The 24,021-nt window shown below is 34.1% G+C and overlaps 1 protein-coding gene across 2 annotated transcripts in view; it reads right to left on the bottom strand.

Moving 5' to 3' along the window:
* LOC142225770 (alpha-N-acetylgalactosaminidase) overlaps window positions 1–24,021 on the bottom strand; it is a 336,310-nt gene that overhangs the window by 204,834 nt on the left and 107,455 nt on the right. For both annotated transcript variants that reach the window (XM_075295592.1, XM_075295593.1), the window contains one exon: window positions 17,776–17,950. In XM_075295592.1, coding sequence (XP_075151707.1) covers window positions 17,776–17,950 — 175 coding nt within the window. The remainder of the gene's footprint in view (window positions 1–17,775; window positions 17,951–24,021) is intronic.

Here is a 24,021-nt window from a genome sequence, read left to right on the forward strand (position 1 = left end):
TTTAATTTCCTTTATTCCAAAATATTTTGACTTACTCGTCGCTCGTTCCAATTTCTTTTGGAAAAAACACATGCCTTTTTTAAATGTATATTCTCTTGGTTCCAAATGTATATTCTCTTTACTCCGAATACGCAATTTACGGCTTCGGGCAGACATATAAATTACCATTCGAAACACCCTCGTAGAATGATCGTCAACACAGCAACCAATTTTATAAAGACGATTTCCCAAACAATACAATCTCGGACTTAATAAGAAGAGCAACAGAAAATAAAAATAAATGTACGGTTGAAAAGGAACCTAAGATATAGAAAGGATTGACATATATACCCAACTTCTCCGAACGTTTTAGTAATTCGAATATGTTCAACAAGGAAAAATAATATATAACATCGCGCAAAAAACTTACAACACAGCTAGGTTAGGTTAGGTTAAATGGCAGCCCGATTAAATTTCAGGCTCACTTAGACTATTCAGTCCATTGTGATACCACATTTAACTAAAAGTACCTATTACATATGGGCACTTAACCACTTAACCTTCTCTATTATTTACTTTTGTTGAACCAACACGATTGCTCCAAAAACATTAACAAACTGCTTAAGTTAACGTTTTCCAGGTCCGCCAGTAATCTAAAGCTATATGTTCCTAAAATTCGCTTACGCCTTACACAAAAAGCAGGACACTCACACAAGAGGTGTTTAATTGATTCATTTTCCTCCACATCATGACAGCTTATACAACAGTCACTATACTTCGCACCTATAGTTTTTGCAAATTCGCCTATCAGACAGCGACCCGTTATAGCAGATATCAGGAGTGTTATCTGACGCCTTGAGAACACTAGCATATCTAGTGTGCGGTTTAAGTTTAAATGGGGCCATATTTGCTTGGTGTCGTTACAACGCTTGCAATTCTCCCATCGAATATTGGCCATCATAACAGCCTTCTCACGCAGTAAGAGCTTGTAGGTGGCCAGAGGCATACCAACAGATTCTAGTTCCCCTGGAATATGTAAGTTATTTCCTAGCCTTGCTAACACATCTGCTTCGCAGTTCCCCGGTATGTTCCTATGGCCTGGCACCCATATTATGTGAATATTGTACTGCTCAGCCATCTCGTTGACAGATTTGCGGCAGTCTATGATCGTTTTCGAGTTAAGGAACACAGAGTCCAAGGATTTTATTGCAGGTTGACTGTCTGAGTATATATTAATGCCAATATTTGTTGGAACATTACTTCTCAGCCAATTCACCACCTCTCTTATTGCCAATATTTCAGCCTGAAAAACACTACAGTGATTAGGTAATCTTTTCGCTATTCGAATTTCCAGATCTTTAGAATATACTCCGAACCCCACTTGTCCATTCAATTTGGAACCATCAGTATAGAAATCTACACAGAAAAAAGTGTCTCGTAAATTTAAGAAGATTTCTACAATAATTTATTACAAGAATTTTCCTGAATTTTAGTTCATTTTTCGTATCTTTAACGAAAATTAACTACTCGAAAGGAAATTTTACAAATTTTAAGTAGCAATCGTTTAGTTCATAGACTACAAAATACGATGGATATTTCCTTAAAAATTTTCTTAACTGGTAGTTAAAAATTCTTTCGTCATACTATAAAACTACTTATGAAATGTAAAATACTTTCTAAATAATAAGTGTAATTTACTATAAAGAGTTTTTGTATGAGAAAATTTTTTTTTACGAAAATTGAACTTGAAAGCGGATAGCAATTTCTTACTGGCAATTCCTGTAGTTAATAATAGTTGCTACAACATTTCTCAATGAAATATTTTTAGTTCACATGTAATTAAATTTATAGACATTTTCGTCAAAAATGGGTAGATATCATTTCATGAAGTTTTTGCTAATTTTAAGTTAAACGTTTCAACGTTTATACTGATATGCATTTAAGAGTATTGTTTTTAGAGTAAATTGTGGACAGATGCGATGAACTAATGCGTAGTACAGAGATCTTTCTCGTCAAAGTGGAATATGTTTAATGTAAAGATGATGTTACTTGAATTTTTTTTTTTGAGAGTGAGAGCATGCAATGCAATAATGAGAAATGGTAGCGAGTGATGGGGATGTTGTGTATATCTGAGCGTGGGGTTGTTTTCATTTTTGTTCTTTCAGTGGTTTGTGTGTGTGTGTTTATTATTCGCGAATGGTTTATTTGTCTGGATGTGGTGTTGTTTTCAATGAAGGCACATGTGTTTTTGTTGTTGTAGAAATGTTTTGGTTTTGCTTGGTTTTGTTTGGCATGCTTCAGTTGTATAGTTGGCGTTGGCGTGGGCTGTTGCACCTTTTTAGCTAGTATGTAACAAGGGAATATAAAGGTATGGAATATTTTGGTTTTTTGAGACATATATTGGTGTTTTTTTATTAAAACTTTTAAATGAAAGTTATTAATATTTTAGCGATGAGGTGTACAATGGCGAAGTGATGATCGGTAGCTTAGAAAAAATTTATTAAGAATGTTCAATATTTAGGAAAAAAATGCTGAAATCGAAAGTATAGTGAAATTGTTCTATCTAATTTAATTTTTATTATTCAATGTAAAAAATAAATATTCAATTTCAGAGTAACTCCAGATGAATTTGGAAAATTGTTTGTTACACCTCAGCGTATAGTTCAATCATAAATAGGTAAGTGTTCTTTTTTCAATGTGGTTTTCTTTTAAAAAATAATATTCTTTATGTATATTATTATTTGCTAATTATTATTATTTTTTTTTTAAACAAGTTTCATGTTTTTCATTGTTGTAAAAAAATATTTAATTTAAGAGCAACCCCAGATGGATTCGGGCAAATTTTTATATTTCTCCTCAACGTATAATTTAATAGAGAAGTGGTAAGTTTTCTTTTAAAAATTGACTTTCTTTTCACTAGAATATTTACGTTTTTATGACCTTTTTATTATCAAAATTACATGTTTTTAATACCTTATTTTAGTATTACTTTAATCAAATATTTTTGGAAACCAATTTAATATTTTTAATGTAAAAAACAAATATTTAATTTCAGAATAACAACATTTTTATGAATTGGTAAGCTTTCTTTAACATTCTTTTAACCAGATTATTTACTTTTTTATGAATATAATTTCTTTAATTAAATTTTTGGAAACCAATTTAATGTTTTTTATTTAATGTAAAAAATAAATATTTAATTTCAGAGTAACCCCAAATGAATTTCGATAACTTTTTAACCTCAGCGTACAATGTAATAGAGAATTGGTAAGTTTTATATTAAAACTTTGGCTTTCTTTTAACAAGAATATTTAGTGTATTTTGTCCTTCACATCGATAACAACACAATTGTATGAGTTAATATATTACTTAATTCATTACTTCTCTAATTGTTTCAGGTACAAATTTTATGAGGTACGTTTATCTAAGAAAAGTTGAATTCCTTACACCATTTAATAAAATGCCCCCAAATATGATAAGTTACAAGCTAATTTAAAGAGCTAAAAATTATATTTTATTACATGGTGCTAATTTTTAACAATTTTCATTATTCCTTCCATTTTTTCAGCAAGATATGTGAAAAATATACTTACGATGAATAAAAAACTAAGGAAAAGTCAAAATGTCCAAAAAGCGAGTTAAAATAAACTACTTTCGTGTTCCACGTGGTCATAATTTTTATTCACAAAAACATTGTAGAACTTTCATCATAAGTTGTTATAATAAAGTACTTTTGCTTAAAGAAAGTTTAATTTTATTGTATGAACATTTTCATAATAGTAAAACGATTTGTTGTTCCTTTAATTATTTAATTTCTCTGTACTGTGGAATGATTGATTTAAAAATAGTTTAGTCGTCGACATTTTAAAGAGACTGTTAACCAATTTTTATTATCGGGTTTCCCAAAAAATAAGCAAGCAAACCAAAATAATACTGACTTTTTAACTTGGTAGGGGTATATAAATCTGATGGTGTTGTAAAAATGAACTAAAATACAATGTTATAGATGAACTAAAATTTAAGAGAATTATAAACTAGACAAGTTGAAAAAAATCTTAAGGGCTAAATCATGGTCAATATTACTACAGTTTAGTTCATTTTGCAATGGAAAAGGGTTCACTGTTTTTTCAGTGTATATATCTTTTATTCCCCGGGGTCTGTGTACACCACGCCTCACTGTTGGGAATTAGAGTTTCAAACTTTTTGTCGAAAAGTGGTTTTGCCAGGGTGTAATCCACTACGTTAGGCACATCTGGCATTACTTTGAGGACCGAACTGTCACCGTACATTTTTTCCGACCACAGCGATAGCTCGCGCAACCGCACAGCCGTTGTTGCAGCTGACTGTTTGGCCAAAATGTCTAAAGGCAATAGATGGAGCATGACATTAAGGAAGTCTGTTCCTGTCTTACTAAAAACTTTACTAAACTTTATCTAAACAAGTCGGTTTCTGAAGTGCCGGCCACCAGACTACAACACCATATAGCATTATAGGTCTAACTACTGCCGTGTATAGCCAATGCACAATTTTTGGTTTTAGTCCTCACCTTTTTCCTATTGCCTTTTTGCACGAGTACAAAGCTACCGTGGCTTTTCTCGCCATTTCTTCAATATTAAGCCTAAAGTTCAGCTTCCTGTCCATAAGAACGCCAAGGTATTTTGCACACTCACCAAACGGAATTCCAATACCCCCTAAGGAAATGGGCCTAACCGTGGGAGTTTTGCGATCTTTGCAGTACATGACTAGTTCTGTCTTTGCTGGATTTACACCAAGACCATTATCTCTCGCCCATTTCTCAGTCATCCGGAGAGCTCTCTGTAAAATATCTCTGATTGTGGATGTGAATTTTCCCCTGACTGCTAGCACCACATCATTTGCGTATGCCACAATTTTTATGCTTTCTTTTTCTAGGGAAACCAGAAGGCTGCTTATAGCAACATTCCAAAGAAGAGGTGATAGAACTCCTCCTTGGGGAGTGCCTCTGTTCACATACCTTTGTATGTTTGCTTGACCTAGTGTGGCTGAAATACGTCTCTTTATTAAAAGGTGGTCTAATAGCCTAAGAATACCTGGATCAACATTCAGAGTTGTCAGTCCATTTAATATCGAGCTCGGATGGACATTATTGAACTCCCCTTCGATGTCTAGAAACGCCACGATTGTGTATTCTTTGACAGATATTGAGCTTTCAATAAAGCTGACTAGTTCATGCAATTCGGTCTCAGTAGACCTGCCCTTCGAGTATGCATGCTGTCGTTTCGAGAGCAAACTTGAATCGACGCTAGTTCTAAGATACATGTCTATCATCCTATCCAGGGTCTTAAGTAGGAATGAGGATAAGCTGATTGGTCGGAAATCCTTCGCACTCGAGTGAGAGGCTTTTCCCGCTTTAGGTATGAAGACGACTTTTGTTTCTCTCCACTTTTCTGAAATATATGCTAAGTTTACACATCGTTTATATATCACCGTTAACCAGGGGATAATTCTTTCAGCCACTGTTGTAATTCCGCCGGAGTAATTCCATCAGGTCCAGGGGATTTGAATGGTCCAAAGCTATTTAAAGCCCATTTTATTCTAGATTCCGATACAATTTCCTCGATAGGAAACGACCGCTGAGCCACTGTGGCACCGCCAGAACCTGGTTCAACCGTCTGATTTCCAAGAAAATGTGTGTCCAATAGTACCTCCAGCGTCTCCTCACTGGACGTTGTCCAATTGCCCTCCGATGTTTTAATGAAACCTGGAGCGGAGTTGGTGGATGCTAGAACCTTCCGTAGTGTGGAAGCCTCTGACGTATTCTCAATACTGCTACAGTAATCATCCCAAGAGTTTTGTTGAGACCTTCTCAGTTCTCGTTTATATACTCTCAGATTCATCTTGTAAGTGTCCCAATCCTCCGGAGCTCTTGTGGACTTTGCTTTGTTAAAGAGCTTCCTGCAGGCTTTTCTCATATTACTTAACTCCGTAGTCCACCATGGCGGCCGATTTTTTCCCTTGGCTTTCCTCTACGGCAAGCAGCTTTCAGTGACATGTTGAAGGCCTTAGTAATCCGCTCCACTGCGTGTTCGATATCTTGCACAGTGCTCATATTTGTCTCTGGCATTTCCGGTATCATCAAATTGAACGATTCCCTATACCTATTCCAATCAGCTTTCCTAACATTTGGCGGAAATATGGTCTTTGAAGTACGAACAGCCAATCTGAAACTGATATAGCGATGATCTGAAAAGCTATGTTCCCTCAAAACTTGCCACTCAGATATCTTATCATTCAGTTCCGGAGAGATCAACGTGACGTCCAAAACCTCTTGCCTGTTTCTGGTGACGAAGGTTGGTGCATCTCCCTTATTGCAAACTACCAGGTTAGTACGCAAAATAAACTCTATTAGCGACTCTTCCCTTGCATTAGTTTCACTACTTCCCCAAATATTATGATGTGCATTTGCATCGCATCCCATAATGAGTTTTGTCTTTGTTTTTAGTGACTCCTCAACTAATGTCTTAACGGCACATGATGGCATCTCCCTATCATGTCCCATGTAGACCGAAGATACCCAATATTTGCATTTGGATACCTCTGGACTGGCTACGACAGTGTCTGCATTGCTCAATGAAGGAAGCAGAAACAAGTTTTGTTCGTTTTTAGCAATTATACAGATTTTTTCACTGCTGACTCTACCGGAGGCTTGTCCGTTTCTGAATCCTTTGGCTGATCGCTTTTGTATACCTTCATATCGTATGTCTTTTTTATCGATTAACTCCAAAGCGGCTCCTTCCCAAACTTCACCAATTAGCATCAATGCAGCTTTAAAGCAATCCATAGACCTCTGGTCTGCAAAAGCTATTAACTTATATCGTCCTTGATACTATCCAGAATCTTGCCGTCGAGGACTTGGTCCGGGAAACTTTTTTCGCATCTCTGAGTTGACACCAGACATCGCGTTCTCAATTTCCCCCCATTTTTGCCTTGGAATCGTACCGTCCAATGCTCCTTTATTAATGATAGCCATCACAAGGCTGTCTTTTGCAACTGAGGCAAACGATCTTTGATCCCGTTTAGAGGATGGCAGCTCATCCGGTGATCGTTCCCTTTTTCCAGCTTCAAAAATTCCTTGAGACCATTTTAAAGAATCGCTTTGCTTAGCCGACAACGTGCTTGGGTCGACTGATCCTAATTTCTTTAGGATAAATAAAGCATTTCTTCGTTCCTTGAATCTCTTTCGAGAGGGATTGCCTCCTTTTGATGTCGTCACTTTAGAAAAGGTTCGGCTTGCCAAAGTGTCACCGCCAGTCGACAGGTCGACTAATTGGGACTGACTCTTGGTCGCTGCCCAAATTTTTAACTTCAGTCGTTGCCCGTCCACTGGGCTCTGAAGTTAGCAACCCAGTGGATGACTTTGAATTTCGCTGCATGGTGGTTTATTATTTCCACCACACGTGAAATTCGTAATAAGTACTTATTAAGATGAAATACTCCGCTATTAGAAAACACGTCCGTTCAGTTCGACGGTTGAATAATATAATCACAACACAGTTAACAAGTTCTTTAGCAGAACCAAATCAAAAATTAATAACTACGATAAATCGAATGTGGTGTACAAGATCACATGTAATGGGGACAAGTCTGACATATGCCACAAGGTATATGTCGGCACTACAAAATTAGAAACTAGACTCTCTGGGCATAAATCGGATCAAAAAGCAACAGAAAAAACATTGGAACAGAAGACGGCTCTATCAGCTCATTGCACAACAACGGGGCATCAACCTAATCTGAAAGATGTAGATATTTTAGCCCAGGAAAACAATTATAAAAGAAGAGATATTTTAGAAATGCTACATATTATAAATATACCGACAGAAAAAAGAATAAATTATAAGACTGACACGGACCACTGTGCGCATATATATAGAAATATAGTTAAAAAATACAGTAAAAAGAAATAGCTTTTAGTGTAAACTCAAACGTAGTGGCGAGCAAGTCAAAACAAGACCAGCATTTCAAAATGTAAATTTTATATTAATTTTTGTAATATTTTAAAATACAATTGTCTTTTTGTTTGATTAATTTGTGTTAAATTTTCTTCTTTTGTTAAAGTGAATTTCCGTGAAGAAGGACAACGATTGTGTTCGAAATATCGGAAAGAAAATAAAAATAAAACACTATAAAAAAATTAAGACTTTATTTTGTTTTTTACAACATGACCTCAAGCCTTACAAACTCTACAAAAAAATTTATGAATGAATGTTAAGATGAATGACTTGTAATCATTGTTTATTAATAAAGTCAGTCGTTTGAATAGCTTACAACTGTTATGTTGTCAATGGACATATTATTTGGCGACGAGAAAAAAAACAAAAAGTAAGCGTGTCTTTTCCTAATTGAATGCTAACAATTAAGTGAAAAAGAAACAAGAAATGGCTGAGAGAAAGTATTGAATTCTTCACACCAGAGAAAGTATTGAATTCTTCACACCAGGTGAAGATTTTGCTTTATATGCCAGAAGGCTAAATCATTTACTTTCGTTAAATAAGATTGTTGACAATGGTGCTAAAATATCATTCCTCGTTAGTTTGGGAGGCCCAGACTTATATAAAGAGCTTACGTCCATAATTGCACCCAAAACAGAAACTGATAACTCTGTCCAGTATGATGATTTAATACAAAGGCTCATTATACATTTTGCCCCAAAGAAAAATGTAATAGCAGAATGTTTTAAATTCTTTAAAAGAAACCAAAACCATGATGAACCGTTACAAGAGTACATAGTAGAACTGAAACAAATGGCACAGCATTGCGAATTTGGAGACTTTGAAGACAAGGCATTATTAATACAATTCGTGTGTGGTATTAAATGCTCCAAAACCCAAAATCATATTTTGAACAATGTTGATATAAAAACATTTGATAAAGTAACGGAGATAGCCATGGCAATGGAACTAACCAACCACGACATTCAAATATTAAACACGAGCAATGCAAGCAATATAAATGCAATAAATAGGCAGCGGCCAAATAAATGGGGGCGAGGAGAGCAGCAAGATCTAAGTGTGGACAGAGAACAAGGTGAAATGTACAGAGTACACGGATGAAAAAGACTGTTTTTCATATGTTTGGCTATAAACATTATATGTTTGGAACACAAATTTTTAAACACAATATTTTTGGGTGCAAGCATATAATGTTCATAAACTAGCATAACATGTTTGGGACATATATGTTAATATGTTAGAACATATTATGTTTGGGACATAAAATGTTTTTAAATATAATATGCTTGGATGCAAACATATATTAATTTAGAAATAGCCTATAAACATATATGTGTTTAGTAGCTTGGAGCGCTATTTAACAGGGAGCGATATTGAATTAAGTTGGTGGTTGTTGCTTGTTATTACAAAATTAACATTTTATTTTTCCTTGGGCAATTGATCAGCTACTTCTTTGATCCTTACAAACTGTGTGGTCCGCTGTTCGAATCCCCGTCCGGCAAAAGGTAAAATTAAAATAAAAAAAATCATACAATTGAATAATTTCTTCTACAATGTTTGTATTACAGAAAAAGGTGCTAAGAACTAAAAAATCTCGTGGAAGTGAGAAAGATGTGGGGGAATGTACAATTGGGCAGAAACAAAATTTTGAGCATTCAGGTCGAAAACCTATGTTGTTAGCACCTATATTACCTGTTTATTTTCATAATTCATTATGATTGTAAATATATAAATAAACAAATTGAGCACAATATTGTTTGGGAGAATTTTTTTAAGCATATAATATTTTTGTGTGCAAAATGCTTCCAAACATATTATATGTTCACATAATAACATATTGTTTTTTGGAAGACAACATTATTGAATTTGGATGCAAAAATACAAAATGTTTGGAAATTGACTACCCAAACATATATTGTTTAGACCAATATGCTTTCAAACATATTATATATTGGAAGAGATCAAACATATAAATGTTTGGGCAATAGCCAGAAATGTATATGCTTGAAGCAAAATATGTTTGGGAGTATATGTTACAGAAGCGATTTTTTGTGAGCGTGTAGTAAAGCGAAATAACCCACGATTGCATTGCCAAAAACAACAACCAGTGCGGGAGGTGAGGTGTTTTTTGTGCGGTGTTTTTGGACACATAAAAAGAAACTGTCAAAGGCGACAACGAAGACAAATAAATTCTCTTGAGCTAGAAGAGTTCAAAGACGATGACGATGATAATTTTGGAGGCAGATTCATAAATAATTGTAAAATAAGTAGCGATTATTCACATAAGGTAAAAATAGATGTAGAAAATCAGTTAATAGAATTTGAGATTGATACAGGTGCATGCGAAACTATTATTAATGTTAATTATTTTGAAAATTATTTTATAAATTGTGAATTGATTAGAGAGGCAAGAAAAATGAAATTGATATCAGGTGGATATGTTGATACTTACGGGAAAATTAAAGTTAACATTATTGTAAGCAATAGACACTATAATTTAGAAATAACTATTCTGAACTCAAGAGAAAATTTCACTCCATTACTTGGTCGTAATTGGTTGGGCATACTCTTCCCATCTTGGAGAGATTTTTTTGAATTTTCAAATTGCGAAAAAACTATTTTTGGTATATGTAAAGACAACATTGGGATGGAATTTAAACACAAATTTGCGAGTGTATTTCAAAGAGATTGCAATGCTGTTATAAAGACATTCAAGGCTGAGATCGCATTAAAAGAAGATGCATATCCGATATTTTGTAAACCAAATGTGGTGCCATATGGGCTTAGACCAAAGGTTGAAGAGGAGATAAGACGACTTTGTGATCAGTATACCAGGCTTATATTCGGTTTGAAAACGGCTCCACAAGTTTTTAATGGCATTATGTGTGAGATTCTAAGGGGTATTAATAAGGTTCACGTGTACTTTGATGACATTTTAATCGGTGGTGAGAATCAAATGGAATGTGAACAGAATCTACATAGTGTTTGAAAAATTGAGCGAATTCAACGTTCGAGTTAATGAGGAGAAATGTATATTTTACGCAAAAGAATTAGTTTATTTAGGATACAGAATAAATAGCCAGGGTATTGCACCTGATGAAACTGTGGTTAAGGCCGTTCTAAATGCTCCTGAGCCCAAGGATAGATCTCAGTTAGCTTCATATTTAGGTATGATAAATTTTTATCACAAATGTATTCCAAACTTGTCCAGCGAATTAGCTTGTTTATATCAACTTAATGGTAAGAATGTTCCATGGGAATGGAATGCGACTCATGCTAATGCCTTCAAGAGAAGTAAGAATTTGATTTTGAATATTGACACATTGCCACATTACGATCCGGCCAAGGCCATTGTTGTTGCTTGCGATGCTAGTTCCTATGGAGTGGGTGCCGTTTTATCTCACGTAATAGATGGGGTGGAAAGACCAGTTATGTTTGCTTCAAGCACCCTCTCCGTTTCGGAAAGAAATTATTCGCAATGGCTATAATTTTTGCTGTGAACAAATTCCATAAATATCTGTATGGGCTAAAATTTACGATACAAACAGATCACCAACCTCTGCGTACAATATTTGGAGACAAAAGAGATATTCCAGCTGTGGCGGCCAATAGATTTCAACGGTGGGCCATAATTCTGTCAATGTACGACTATACAATTTGCTATAAAAAGGGGTCACAAATGCAGCATGCAGATGGTTTGTCAAGGCTCCCTTTGGAGTGTCCCACCGATATAGAAACGGTTAGGATTGATTGTATAAGTCCTGGTAACTTTCCCTTAAGTATGAAAGAGGTCCAATTATAAATGGGAAAGGACACTATTCTGGCAAAAGTTTTCGAGTGGATTGGAACAGGAACATGGCCCAGACAACTTAATAGCGATTTAATGCCTTACTACAGAAAACGTAATTCATTGGCTATAGAGGATGGGTGAATTTTTTATGGAAACAGGCTAGTTATACCTAATAGGTTGATTGAAAAGGTATTAGAGATGTTGCATAAGGGTCATGTGGGTGTTTTTAGAATGAAGCAAGTTGCTCGTAGCTATGTTTGGTGGTCGGGGATCGACAGCATGATTGAGATATTTGTTAGAAACTGTCAGAGTTGTCAGACTATGCAGAACGCACCCAAACCAATTTTGAATAAGTGGAAGGATGTTGAATATCCATTCCACAGAATTCACATAGATTTCTGTAAAATCGCGAACATAACGCTATTGATTTTAGTCGACGCTTATAGTAAGTGGATAGAATGTGTTATTTTGAAAAGGACGGACGCAAAGACAGTATGTCAGTCTTTAAGGAATATTTTCGTAACTTTTGGCTTACCAACAATTTTAGTAAGTGATAATGGGCCACCCTTTGGCTCCGACCAATTCATTAGGTTTTGTAAGTCAAATGGTATAACGGTTTTAAAGTCACCTTCATATCATCCACAATCAAATGGGATTGCAGAGCGGGCCGTACAGACGGTGAAACAAGGTCTCAAGAAATATATGATTGATTAAAAGACTGCGAATCTAAAGGGTGATTCTTTTGAGGTTAGGATTTTCATGCATTAGTATTTGACAGATCACGTGGGATTTCAGACATGGTGTCAAAGAGAAAGATGCTCAGTATGCTTTGACATTTCATCATGAATAGACTTACTAACGAGCAACGCTTGCAAATCATTGAATTTTATTACCAAAATCAGTGTTCGGTTCGAAATGTGTTTCGCGCTTTACGTCCGATTTATGGTCTACATAATCGACCAAGTGAGCAAACAATTAATGCGATTGTGACCAAGTTTCGCACTCAGTTTACTTTATTGGACATTAAACCAACCACACGAATGCGTACAGTGCGTACAGAAGAGAATATTGCGTCTGTTTCTGAGAGTGTTGCTGAAGACCGTGAAATGTCGATTCGTCGCCGTTCGCAGCAATTGGGTTTGTGTTATTCGACCACATGGAAGATTTTACGCAAAGATCTTGGTGTAAAACCGTATAAAATACAGCTCGTGCAAGAACTGAAGCCGAACGATCTGCCACAACGTCGAATTTTCAGTGAATGGGCCCTAGAAAAGTTGGCAGAAAATCCGCTTTTTTATCGACAAATTTTGTTCAGCAATGAGGCTCATTTCTGGTTGAATGGCTACGTAAATAAGCAAAATTGCCGCATTTGGAGTGAAGAGCAACCAGAAGCCGTTCAAGAACTGCCCATGCATCCCGAAAAATGCACTGTTTGGTGTGGTTTGTACGCTGGTGGAATCATTGGACCGTATTTTTTCAAAGATGCTGTTGGACGCAACGTTACGGTGAATGGCGATCGCTATCGTTCGATGCTAACAAACTGTTTGTTGCCAAAAATGGAAGAACTGAACTTGGTTGACATGTGGTTTCAACAAGATGGCGCTACATGCCACACAGCTCGCGATTCTATGGCCATTTTGAGGGAAAACTTCGGAGAACAATTCATCTCAAGAAATGGACCGGTAAGTTGGCCACCAAGATCATGCGATTTGACGCCTTTAGACTATTTTTTGTGGGGCTACGTCAAGTCTAAAGTCTACAGAAATAAGCCAGCAATTATTCCAGCTTTGGAAGACAACATTTCCGAAGAATTTCGGGCTATTCCGGCCGAAATGCTCGAAAAAGTTGCCCAAAATTGGACTTTCCGAATGGACCACCTAAGACGCAGCCGCGGTCAACATTTAAATGAAATTATCTTCAAAAAGTAAATGTCATGGACCAATCTAACGTTTCAAATAAAGAACCGATGAGATTTTGCAAATTTTATGCGTTTTTTTTTAAAAAAAAGTTATAAAGCTCTTAACAAATCACCCTTTACCTTGGGAACTCAAATTGAACAACTTCTTGATGAATTATCGGAATAAACCCTCAACAGCAACAAAAGCATCACCAGCAAGCTTGATGTTTAAATTTAAACCTAGATCACTGCTAGATATTTTAGTTGAAAAAGAGAAAGAAGATGGTTGTATCAATGTGACAGATAGAGTACAAAATCCAAAAACGACTAAGTTATTGCCTCAGAATAGAACTTTTAAAGAAAACGAGATAATTCTGTATCGAAATGTGTTTTCGAATGATGTTAAGTGGATTCCTGGAAGGATATTTAAAAAGCTAAGTAATTTAAGATATATAGTTATCGTTAATGGCACCCAAAAACATGCTCATATTGATCCGATACGAAAATCCAATACCAAAAGGGCACCAGGAAAGCCTTTAACTTTTTGTCAAGGAATAAAGAGTAAAAAGAGATTAAGATCAGAAAGCGATTCCATGAGTCCAAGATTAACAAGAAGCAAATCAAAAAAATTACGAGAAGAGGAACTAGATGTTATGATGAATGATTTATTTTTGTAATGTATGTATGTATAGATTTATTGCATTGTCTATTTATTTTTGAAAAGGGTGAGATATGTTTTCAACAAAGGCCGCCGAGACCGTATATCTGAGTTTGCTTTTAAACTATTTAATGTTACGTTCGAGAACCTACTAAAAGTGAAATGCCTGACACAACTACATAAAATAATTTACACTAAAGAACCTCAGCACCTTTACAACTGTATTCGTTTTGCCCGATCAAACAGAGGACTAAAAGTAATACACCCACGAATCAAGTCATTGAGCCACCGTGGTGCAATGGTTAGCATGTTCGCCTTGCATACACAAGGTCGTGGGTTCGATTCCTGCTACGACCGAACACCAAAAAGTTTTTCAGCGGTGGATTATCCCACCTCAGTAATGCTGGTGACATTTCTGAGGGTTTCAAAGCTTCTCTAAGTGGTTTCACTGGAATGTGGAACGCCGTTCGGACTCGGCTATAAAAAGGAGGTCCCTTGTCATTGAGCTTAACATGGAATCGGGCAGCACTCAGTGATAAGAGAGAAGTTCACCACTGTGGTATCACAATGGACTGAATAGTCTAAGTGAGCTTGATACATCGGGCTGCCACATAACCTAACCTAACCTAACCTAAGTCATTGATATCAGAGAGACAATTCTTTATATTTAGTTTTCCTCTTTGGAACTCCTTACCATCACGTTTACAAACTATAAGCAATGCTAACTTGTTTAAAAAAGAAATATTTAAAACATTTACTTAAAGAAAATAATATATATTGTTTTTAATTACAAAATTTTAGTTTTACATACTTTTTACACACTTTTCACTTCTTTTTATTATATTATGTTAATAAGTTTTTATTTATTATATTATGTTAATATGTTCAAAATATAATTTATAAATTTTTATTTTGTTTCTTACATATAACATTTGAAATATGATAAGCTGATACTTTCATTTATAAGATTTAAGATCTTGTTGTACTAGCTTTACGAAATCAATCAATAAAATCAATAAAAATCAAAAAAAAAAAAAAAAATAGTGTATTTATAAGAGAGGTTGAGCAGACTCTTATTACTGCTAAAATTCTCTTATAAGAATAATGTTAAGTTTCATTGTTTATTAATAAAGTCAGTCGTTTGAATAGCTTATGTTGTCAATGGACATATTAGCTGCATGGTGGTTTATTATTTCCACCACACGTGAAATTCGTAATAAGTACTTATTACGATGAAATACTCCGCTATTAGAAAACACGTCCGTTCAGTTCGACGGTTGAATAATATAATCACAACACAGTTAACAAGTTCTTTAGCAGAACCAAATCAAAAATTAATAACTACGATAAATCGAATGTGGTGTACAAGATCACATGTAATGGGGACAAGCCTGACATATGCCAGAAGGTATATGTCGGCACTACAAAAACAAAATTAAAAACTAGACTCTCTGGGCATAAATCGGATCAAAAAGCAACAGAAAAAACATTGGAACAGAAGACGGCTCTATCAGCTCATTGCACAACAACGGGGCATCAACCTAATCTGAAAGATGTAGATATTTTAGCCCAGGAAAACAATTATAAAAGAAGATATATTTTAGAAATGCTACATATTATAAATATACCGACAGAAAAAAGAATAAATTATAAGACTGGCACGGACCACTGTGCGCATATATATAGAAATATAGTTAAAAAATACAGTAAAAAGAAATAGCTTTTAGTGTAAACTCAAACGTAGTGGCGAGCAAGTCAAAACAAGACCAGCATTTCAAAATGTAAATTTTATATTATTTTTGTAATATTTTAAAATACAATTGTCTTTTTGTTTGGTTAATTTTTGTTAAATTTTCTTCTTTTGTTAAAGTGAATTTCCCTGAAGAAGGACAACGATGGTGTTCGAAATATTGGAAAGAAAATAAAAATAAAACACTATAAAAAAATAAGATTTTATTTTGTTTTTATTACAACATGACCTCAAGCCTTACAAACTTTACAAAAAAAAATTATATTTATATATTACTATATTAAAATTTTACAATGAAACTTCGAAATGTGTGTTGTTAAAGATTTACAGTCAAAGAAGTACAGTGCTTGATATAAACGAAATGAACTGAGCTTTTGGATAAGGTGGAAAAACAGGTGTTTTTTTTGAAAATTTGCCCTTTTTGCATCGATATTTTTTGAACCACTTAACTTATTACATACAATTATACACAATTGTTCGTCATCTCAATACCTTTTATTTAAGTGTTAACAACGATATAATCGGACATTTCTAACTCGATATATACTTTGTTTAGTGAAAAAAGAGAGAAACTCTAAAAATAACGGTTGAGATATAGAGAATTGAGAAAATAAAATAAAAAAGTTTTTCGAATTCAGTAGATCAAAATACATAAGAAAAGTCACATCTCATCAAATGTATATGAAAAAATTTTATTTTGTAAACTAGCGGCAAAACTTGAACTTAAGGACCGCTTTTATTTTTGAAAGTGTCAGTCAACTCCTCTTGGACTACTTATGTTATTACTAAGGAGGAACTAAACTTATTTTTTTTGAAGATCCCTTTGTAATCTTTATATACTTTCCACTGTTTTTTTTTTAGTTTCCTTTATTCCTAAATATTTTAACTTACTCGTCGCACGATCCGATTTCTTTTGGCAAAAACACATGCCTTTTTTTAAATGTATATTCTCTTGGTTCCAAATGTATATTCTCTTTACTCCGACTACGCAATTTAATCTTCAAATTAAATAATATTTAGACTGCATATTATATTTTTGGCGAAGCCTTATAAACGTGCCAACCCAGGATATAGGGCAGATATTGATATATGAAAACAGAATTTTCGAAACCGAAGTTTTTAAAACATATTCATATAATATATTCTTATAAAAATTCTTATATCAGTTATCTACTGTATCAGAGAATGAAGCCGCCGAGTCGCGCCGCCGATTTTAGCCGTCGCCGACCCGTTTTTAGCAGTCGACGCCGCCGCCGAATATGTCGACTCATCTCGACTCAAATTTAGCCGCCAATTAATCTAAAATATTGATTTATATCAGAAAAATTTAATAATATTTGTTATAGTTTTTGCCAAAATTTTGAACTCTCCACTTTTAATCAATTAGTATCAAGTTGCTATAATAGTTTTACAAAAATTTAGCTCAAAAAATTTGAATGAAATGTAAATTTGATTGTAAGATTGGTTGTACAACTAATCACATTACAATTGGGAAAACTTCAAATTGATTTTATAATAGATAATTTTGCGCCGCCGAACAGACAATTTTTTATCGGCTTAGCCGTCAAGCCGCCGCCGCCGGAGGCAAAAATTTAGTGTTAGCCGCCGCCGACAAAAATGGGTCGGCTTCATTCTCTGTACTGTATTCCTAATAGAAAAGTCTTCGAAGTTTTAATGCATTGATAAAATCACAAATAAGAATCAACTTACATACTCTGATAACGCTGCCATGCCTCTTGGGAATCGAGCTTTGTCAGGTACAAGTTTTCCTCTTGAAGATCTCCGTTTCTCTAACCAACAATCATCCACGTTAATATATTCGTAGCCAACAGCAGCATAACCCTCAGTGACCAATAAATCGCTCATAGTTTTGAATAAGTGCTCGCTGTAATTAAGTTAATTAAACGTTATTTTTTTATTATTGACTGCTTAGTTTAGTATAACAATAAATTATAACAAGCGTTCATGTCAGTACAACTACACCCTTAAAAAATGGCTGTCGAACCTTTCCTAATGTAACGACATCAAAAGTTGGTAATCCCTCAAGAAAAAAACGTTCAAGAAACGCAGAATTGCTTTGTTAATCCTAAAGAAATTACGCAATCAACCCAACGTTGTCCTATTGGCGTACCAGAGGTCTATGGATTTTTTAAAACTGCGTTGAAGCTCACGATGGTGCCCCGTCTGAAGTTAGGTTACGTGTACTAGAGTACAAGAATGTACTTCGTACAACAACAGTCTCGAAAGCTTTACCAATATTGAAATGTGTAGATCGTCCAATAAAGGGAACTGATGACGATGTGGAAATCGGAAACAGCTGTCTTTATACTCTAGTAAACCATTTTGGACAACATTTTTGCTTTTCCATAACATCATAATAAATAATGAGTAATGATAGGCCTCTAAATTTGCCCCAAAAACCGGTCGTTGGCCCCATAGTTCATCGGTAGTAGGGTTGGCAGACGGGCTTTATTTGGCTTGATTTTCAAGTTTTATTCTAGCTACTAATTTATTCTAGCTACATATGTAAAGGGTGATTTGTTAAGAGCTTGATAACTTTTTTTTTTTTAAAACGCATAAAATTTGCAAAATCTCATCGGTTCTTTATTTGAAACGTTAGATTGGTCCATGACATTTACTTTTTGAAGATAATTTCATTTAAATGTTGACCGCGGCTGCGTCTTAGGTGGTCCATTCGGAAAGTCCAATTTTGGGCAACTTTTTCGAGCATTTCGGCCGGAATAGCCCGAATTTCTTCGGAAATGTTGTCTTCCAAAGCTGGAATAGTTGCTGGCTTATTTCTGTAGACTTTAGACTTGACGTAGCCCCACAAAAAATAGTCTAAAGGCGTCAAATCGCATGATCTTGGTGGCCAACTTACCGGTCCATTTCTTGAGATGAATTGTTCTCCGAAGTTTTCCCTCAAAATGGCCATAGAATCGCGAGCTGTGTGGCATGTAGCGCCATCTTGTTGAAACCACATGTCAACCAAGTTCAGTTCTTCCATTTTTGGCAACAAAAAGTTTGTTAGCATCGAACGATAGCGATCGCCATTCACCGTAACGTTGCGTCCAACAGCATCTTTGAAAAAATACGGTCCAATGATTCCACCAGCGTACAAACCACACCAAACAGTGCATTTTTCGGGATGCATGGGCAGTTCTTGAACGGCTTCTGGTTGCTCTTCACTCCAAATGCGGCAATTTTGCTTATTTACGTAGCCATTCAACCAGAAATGAGCCTCATCGCTGAACAAAATTTGTCGATAAAAAAGCGGATTTTCTGCCACTGATTTTGGTAATAAAATTCAATGATTTGCAAGCGTTGCTCGTTAGTAAGTCTATTCATGATGAAATGTCAAAGCATACTGAGCATCTTTCTCTTTGACACCATGTCTGAAATCCCACGTGATCTGTCAAATACTAATGCATGAAAATCCTAACCTCAAAAGAATCACCCTTTAATAATACTTAAAAAAAGGAAGTTTATGTTACTAAAAAAACACATCGAAAGAGAATATTTTTACTATCAATAAAACTATAGTTGTACCAGATTTACGAGGGCGGTTCGGAAACTTCTTAGCATATCAATGAAAGAGAGTGGTTAGTTTTTCAAAAATATTTTTATTTTTCAATATAATCCTGAAACTTCAATACACTTAGTCCAACGCTTTTCTACACCCTCAAAAAAAATCGCTTCTTTAACATATGTTCCAAACATATTTTGCAGGAAGCACATATATTATTGCATACTGCCGAAACATTAATATGTTTGTTTTATGTGAACATATTATATGTTTGGAAGCATTTTGAGCCAAAAATATTATATGCTTGGAAGAATTTTTCCCAAACACGATTGTGCTCAATCCCCAACATACTCGTAATTTTCACTTCCACGAAATTTTTTAGTTATTGGCACCTTTCTCTGTAATACAAATAATGTTGAAGAAATTATTCACTTTTATAATTTTTTTAAATTTTACCTTTCGCCTGCACGGAGAATCGAAGCGGGGACCATACAGTTTGTAAGCCAACACACTATCCACTGGGCTACGTAGCTGTTATAGTCACCAGTAGATAATTATCGTTTTAAGTTACATTTATATAGCATAGTTTGCAGCGCCCACAAGCCCATGCAAACATAACATTATTTAACAGAAACATACATTTGTTTGCCACGTGGAGCAGTGGTTAGCATGTCTGCCTTGCATGCAAAGGGTCGTGGGTTCAATCCCTGCTCCGACCGAACATTTTTTTTTTTTTTTTTAATTTACACATTTATATTTATACTATATTAATTTTTTTAAATGAAACATCGAAATGTGCGTTATTAAAGATTTATAGTCAGGAACAGTGCTTGATATAAACGAAATTGAATGATTTTTGGATAAAATATTATTTTTTATTGCAAAAATAACAATCTTTAATAAAAAACTGTTTTTGTACAAAACTTTAAAATTTGGAAGGAATTCAAAAACTAACAAAAGAAGAACGTGGAGTCGAGTATAAACATACATACATAATTTTATAATATAAACATAAATTTATTTAGGAGTGAACAGTTTTTTATTAGCATTTAACACCATCGCTCTAAAATTCCTTTTATTTTTCTTTAATAATTCATTTTAAAGAAAATAAACTTTTTAAATTGTTTTAGCTGTAAAAGTCGAACTTAATGCCCGCTTTTATATTTGATGGTGTCCGTCAACTCCTCGTGGACTACTTTTTAATAAAGAGAAACTAAACTTTGTTTTTTTTACATTTTACTGTGTAATTTTTCACTATTTCCTCCTTATTTCATTTTACCGTCCCAACTCTAAAAAGAGTATAGTGCCCTTTCGTTATTTTTATGAAGACCCCTGATTTCTTTTAACGAACCAAGAAAAAAATTTTGCCCATAATGCCAAAATCATAAACAAAACACATGTCCACACATACATAAAATGCTGCTCTCAAGGCGAAAACATAAGCTGTTTGTTTTTCAAATGTCTATTCTCTTGGTTCAGAATGTATATTCTCTTTATTCAAATTAAATAATATTTAGACTTAAACATATCAAATTTTTGGCCTTATCATAAAACAGTTTTCCGAAACAACATACAAGCGGTTTCACAGAAATTGTTCTCTTTTGACTCTTTTGCTGTGTTATATTGATATCTTTCGTCAACTCTCCCGGTTTCCATCTCTATTTCTCTCTATACTCTCTCTGTCGCTTTGAATAAAATATTACAACATATGTATGTTTAGTCGAAATTTGTAAATTTATATATGTTTGTATTCACACATATGGTTTTTATGAAACATTGATGCCCCAAACATAATATATTCTAACATATTAACATAGATGTCCCAAACATTTAGTGTTAGTTTAGGAAAATTACATGTTCGCACTTAAATATATTGTGGTTTAAAATCGTGCCCGAAACACAATTTGTTTATATCGGAACATATGAAAAACATATTTTTCTAACAGTGTAGCAATTCTATCCCTTGATTAGAATATTTTTCCTCCAGGTCTTCAAAATAGTGGTTTACAACTGTAATTGCATCTTCATTTGAGGTAAAACGCAAAATTAAATGGACTCGATCATTTAAGATGCCCATGATATTAGCAATTTCACGCACTTTTATTCGTCGATCATTTAATACCATATCATGCACTTTGGCTAAAATTTCTGTTGTTGTTGCTGTTTTTGGACGTCCACTACGTGGTTCATCTCCATTGCTTGACACGACCACGTTTAAAATCAGCAACCCAATTTTTTACTGTTTCATATGAAGGAGGATCATTATGAATTTCTTGTCCCGATAAACCTTTTTTATGTAAATATTTAATGAAAGCACGCATTTCTAATTTTTCCATTGTAAAAAAATTGCGGATGTGTCTTTTTTTGAACGCTTGTTTCTATATGAAGGAGTTGTCAGATCGAAACAAAATTTAACATGTGTTCATAACAGAGATGGAAGTTTCCAAAACACTTAACTTTTTTCTGTTTATACCGCGAGGACTAATCTGATACATATTTTGTGCGGTGCCATTATAATTTAAAAATATAGTTATCTTTAAGTATGTATCTCATTTATGTTTTCTATTCCAATGTAAGCAATGTATTTTGTGAAAAAACATTAGTGTTCTAAAAAATGTATATACACTGAAAAAACAGTCCCACCAGGAAGAAAACTTTCGGTTAATTTTAGAAAATTTTGAATATTTGTAGAAAATTTTAACTAAACAGTATTACAAACGTTGGCATCACGTCGATGTCATAAAAATAAGTAAATATTTTTCGACAAATTCAAGAAAATTTATTAGACATAACTAAGTTTTTTCACTTGTTAAAGAAAATTTTGTAGTTTGAAGGAAAAATTTGGAGTTCAAAATTGCAAGAATGTCTTTAGTGACATACGAAGTTCATGATGGACGCCTTTTTGGTAAAATTTACAAATTTAAAGAAATTCTGAACTATTTTGTGGAATACACGAATTTAGTTAATCTTTATGCTTCATTTGAGTATATTTTTTTCCTCGGTTTTAGTTAATTTAACTAACGTAAACAAAAAATTATTAAAGTAAAGGCAACTTTCTCCAAACATAATAATTCCATGAACTAAAATAAAGTAAAATTGGCTTTAGTGAAATAGAGAGTTCACTTTTTGTTGAGTGTACCATTATTAAAAAAATGTATATGTCATAATGACCTTCGATCGAATAAAAGCCAAACTATTATTAAGAATATACTTTAAAAATTTTCAACATTCTTTTATCAACTCCCGATGGTAGAGAATTAATTAATTCTGTATCTACGAATACGAATTATATGTGGCAAAATAAGTTTTATTTAAAAAATATAAAGACTGATTTTTTATTGTTATATTGTTTTTATTTCTTTTACATTGTTTCTGTTATTTCTACTTTTTACGATATATTTGCTTTTATAATAAATTTTATGAAAAACAATATTATAAAAAATTAAATTAAACCCAATAGATTAGATTCGGATTAGATTAGAAAAGATTTTTTTATTAACGAAAGTCTTATATGACATAACAATTTTGTTGTGTCTCACACACGGTATTATCGGATTAAATATGTGAAACAGTTTGATTGAAAGGTATAACAAGAAAGAAATAGTTGGCTTCTGCATAGAAATATGGATCAAATTTGTTGTAATTTAGTACTCTTCAATTCAAATACTTTGTTATATTGTTAATTTTTTAGTCATAGCAATCTTTGCATTTTTGGTTGAAAAATTATTTTCTGTGTTTGAAGTTTTCAAATGTTTTTTTTTCCTTTTTTTTGTGTTACCAATAAACGTTTATTTAATTTGTACACCACGGCATTTTTATTTGGGAATTTTTGGAGTCACGCATTTTTCTGCTGCGTGGAATACTAAATAAAGGAAAAATCCTACAAAGGTTATGGGCCCAGATTTTCCCAGCTCTTAAATATTGTTTTGGAGTATCTGGAGATTGGAAATCTGTGAAAAAGAATCAAAATGGCTAATTCTATGGCTGGTATAGAGAAACTTAATGGTGAAAATTATGGAACGTGGTGTATCCAGGTAAAAAGCTTATTGATAACGCTGGATTTATGGAATACAATTGAAACCGAATGTCCCGTGGATGTTGCTGCAAGGGCAATTTGGACAAACAATGACAAAAAGGCATTAGCGACGATAACTCTTTCAGTAAAGGCGAGCGAATTAATTCACATCAAGAATTGTGCGACTGGCAAAGAAGCATGGGATATCCTTAATTCGTTATACAAGGCAGACACAGCATCTAGAAAGGTAAAGCTATTCAAGAAATTGGTTCGGTTCAAGTTCAGGCATGGTGAGAAATTTTCAGTGCAAATAAATGAGTTTTGTTCCACTATTGATGAACTTAAGGAGATTGGCATTACACTAAATGATGATCTATTGACCATTCTGTTGCTCTGCAGTCTTCCTGATGAAATG

The sequence above is a fragment of the Haematobia irritans genome, chromosome 2 (genome assembly GCF_050003625.1).
Source record: "Haematobia irritans isolate KBUSLIRL chromosome 2, ASM5000362v1, whole genome shotgun sequence".
In the NCBI taxonomy this organism is placed as follows: Eukaryota; Metazoa; Arthropoda; class Insecta; order Diptera; family Muscidae; genus Haematobia; species Haematobia irritans.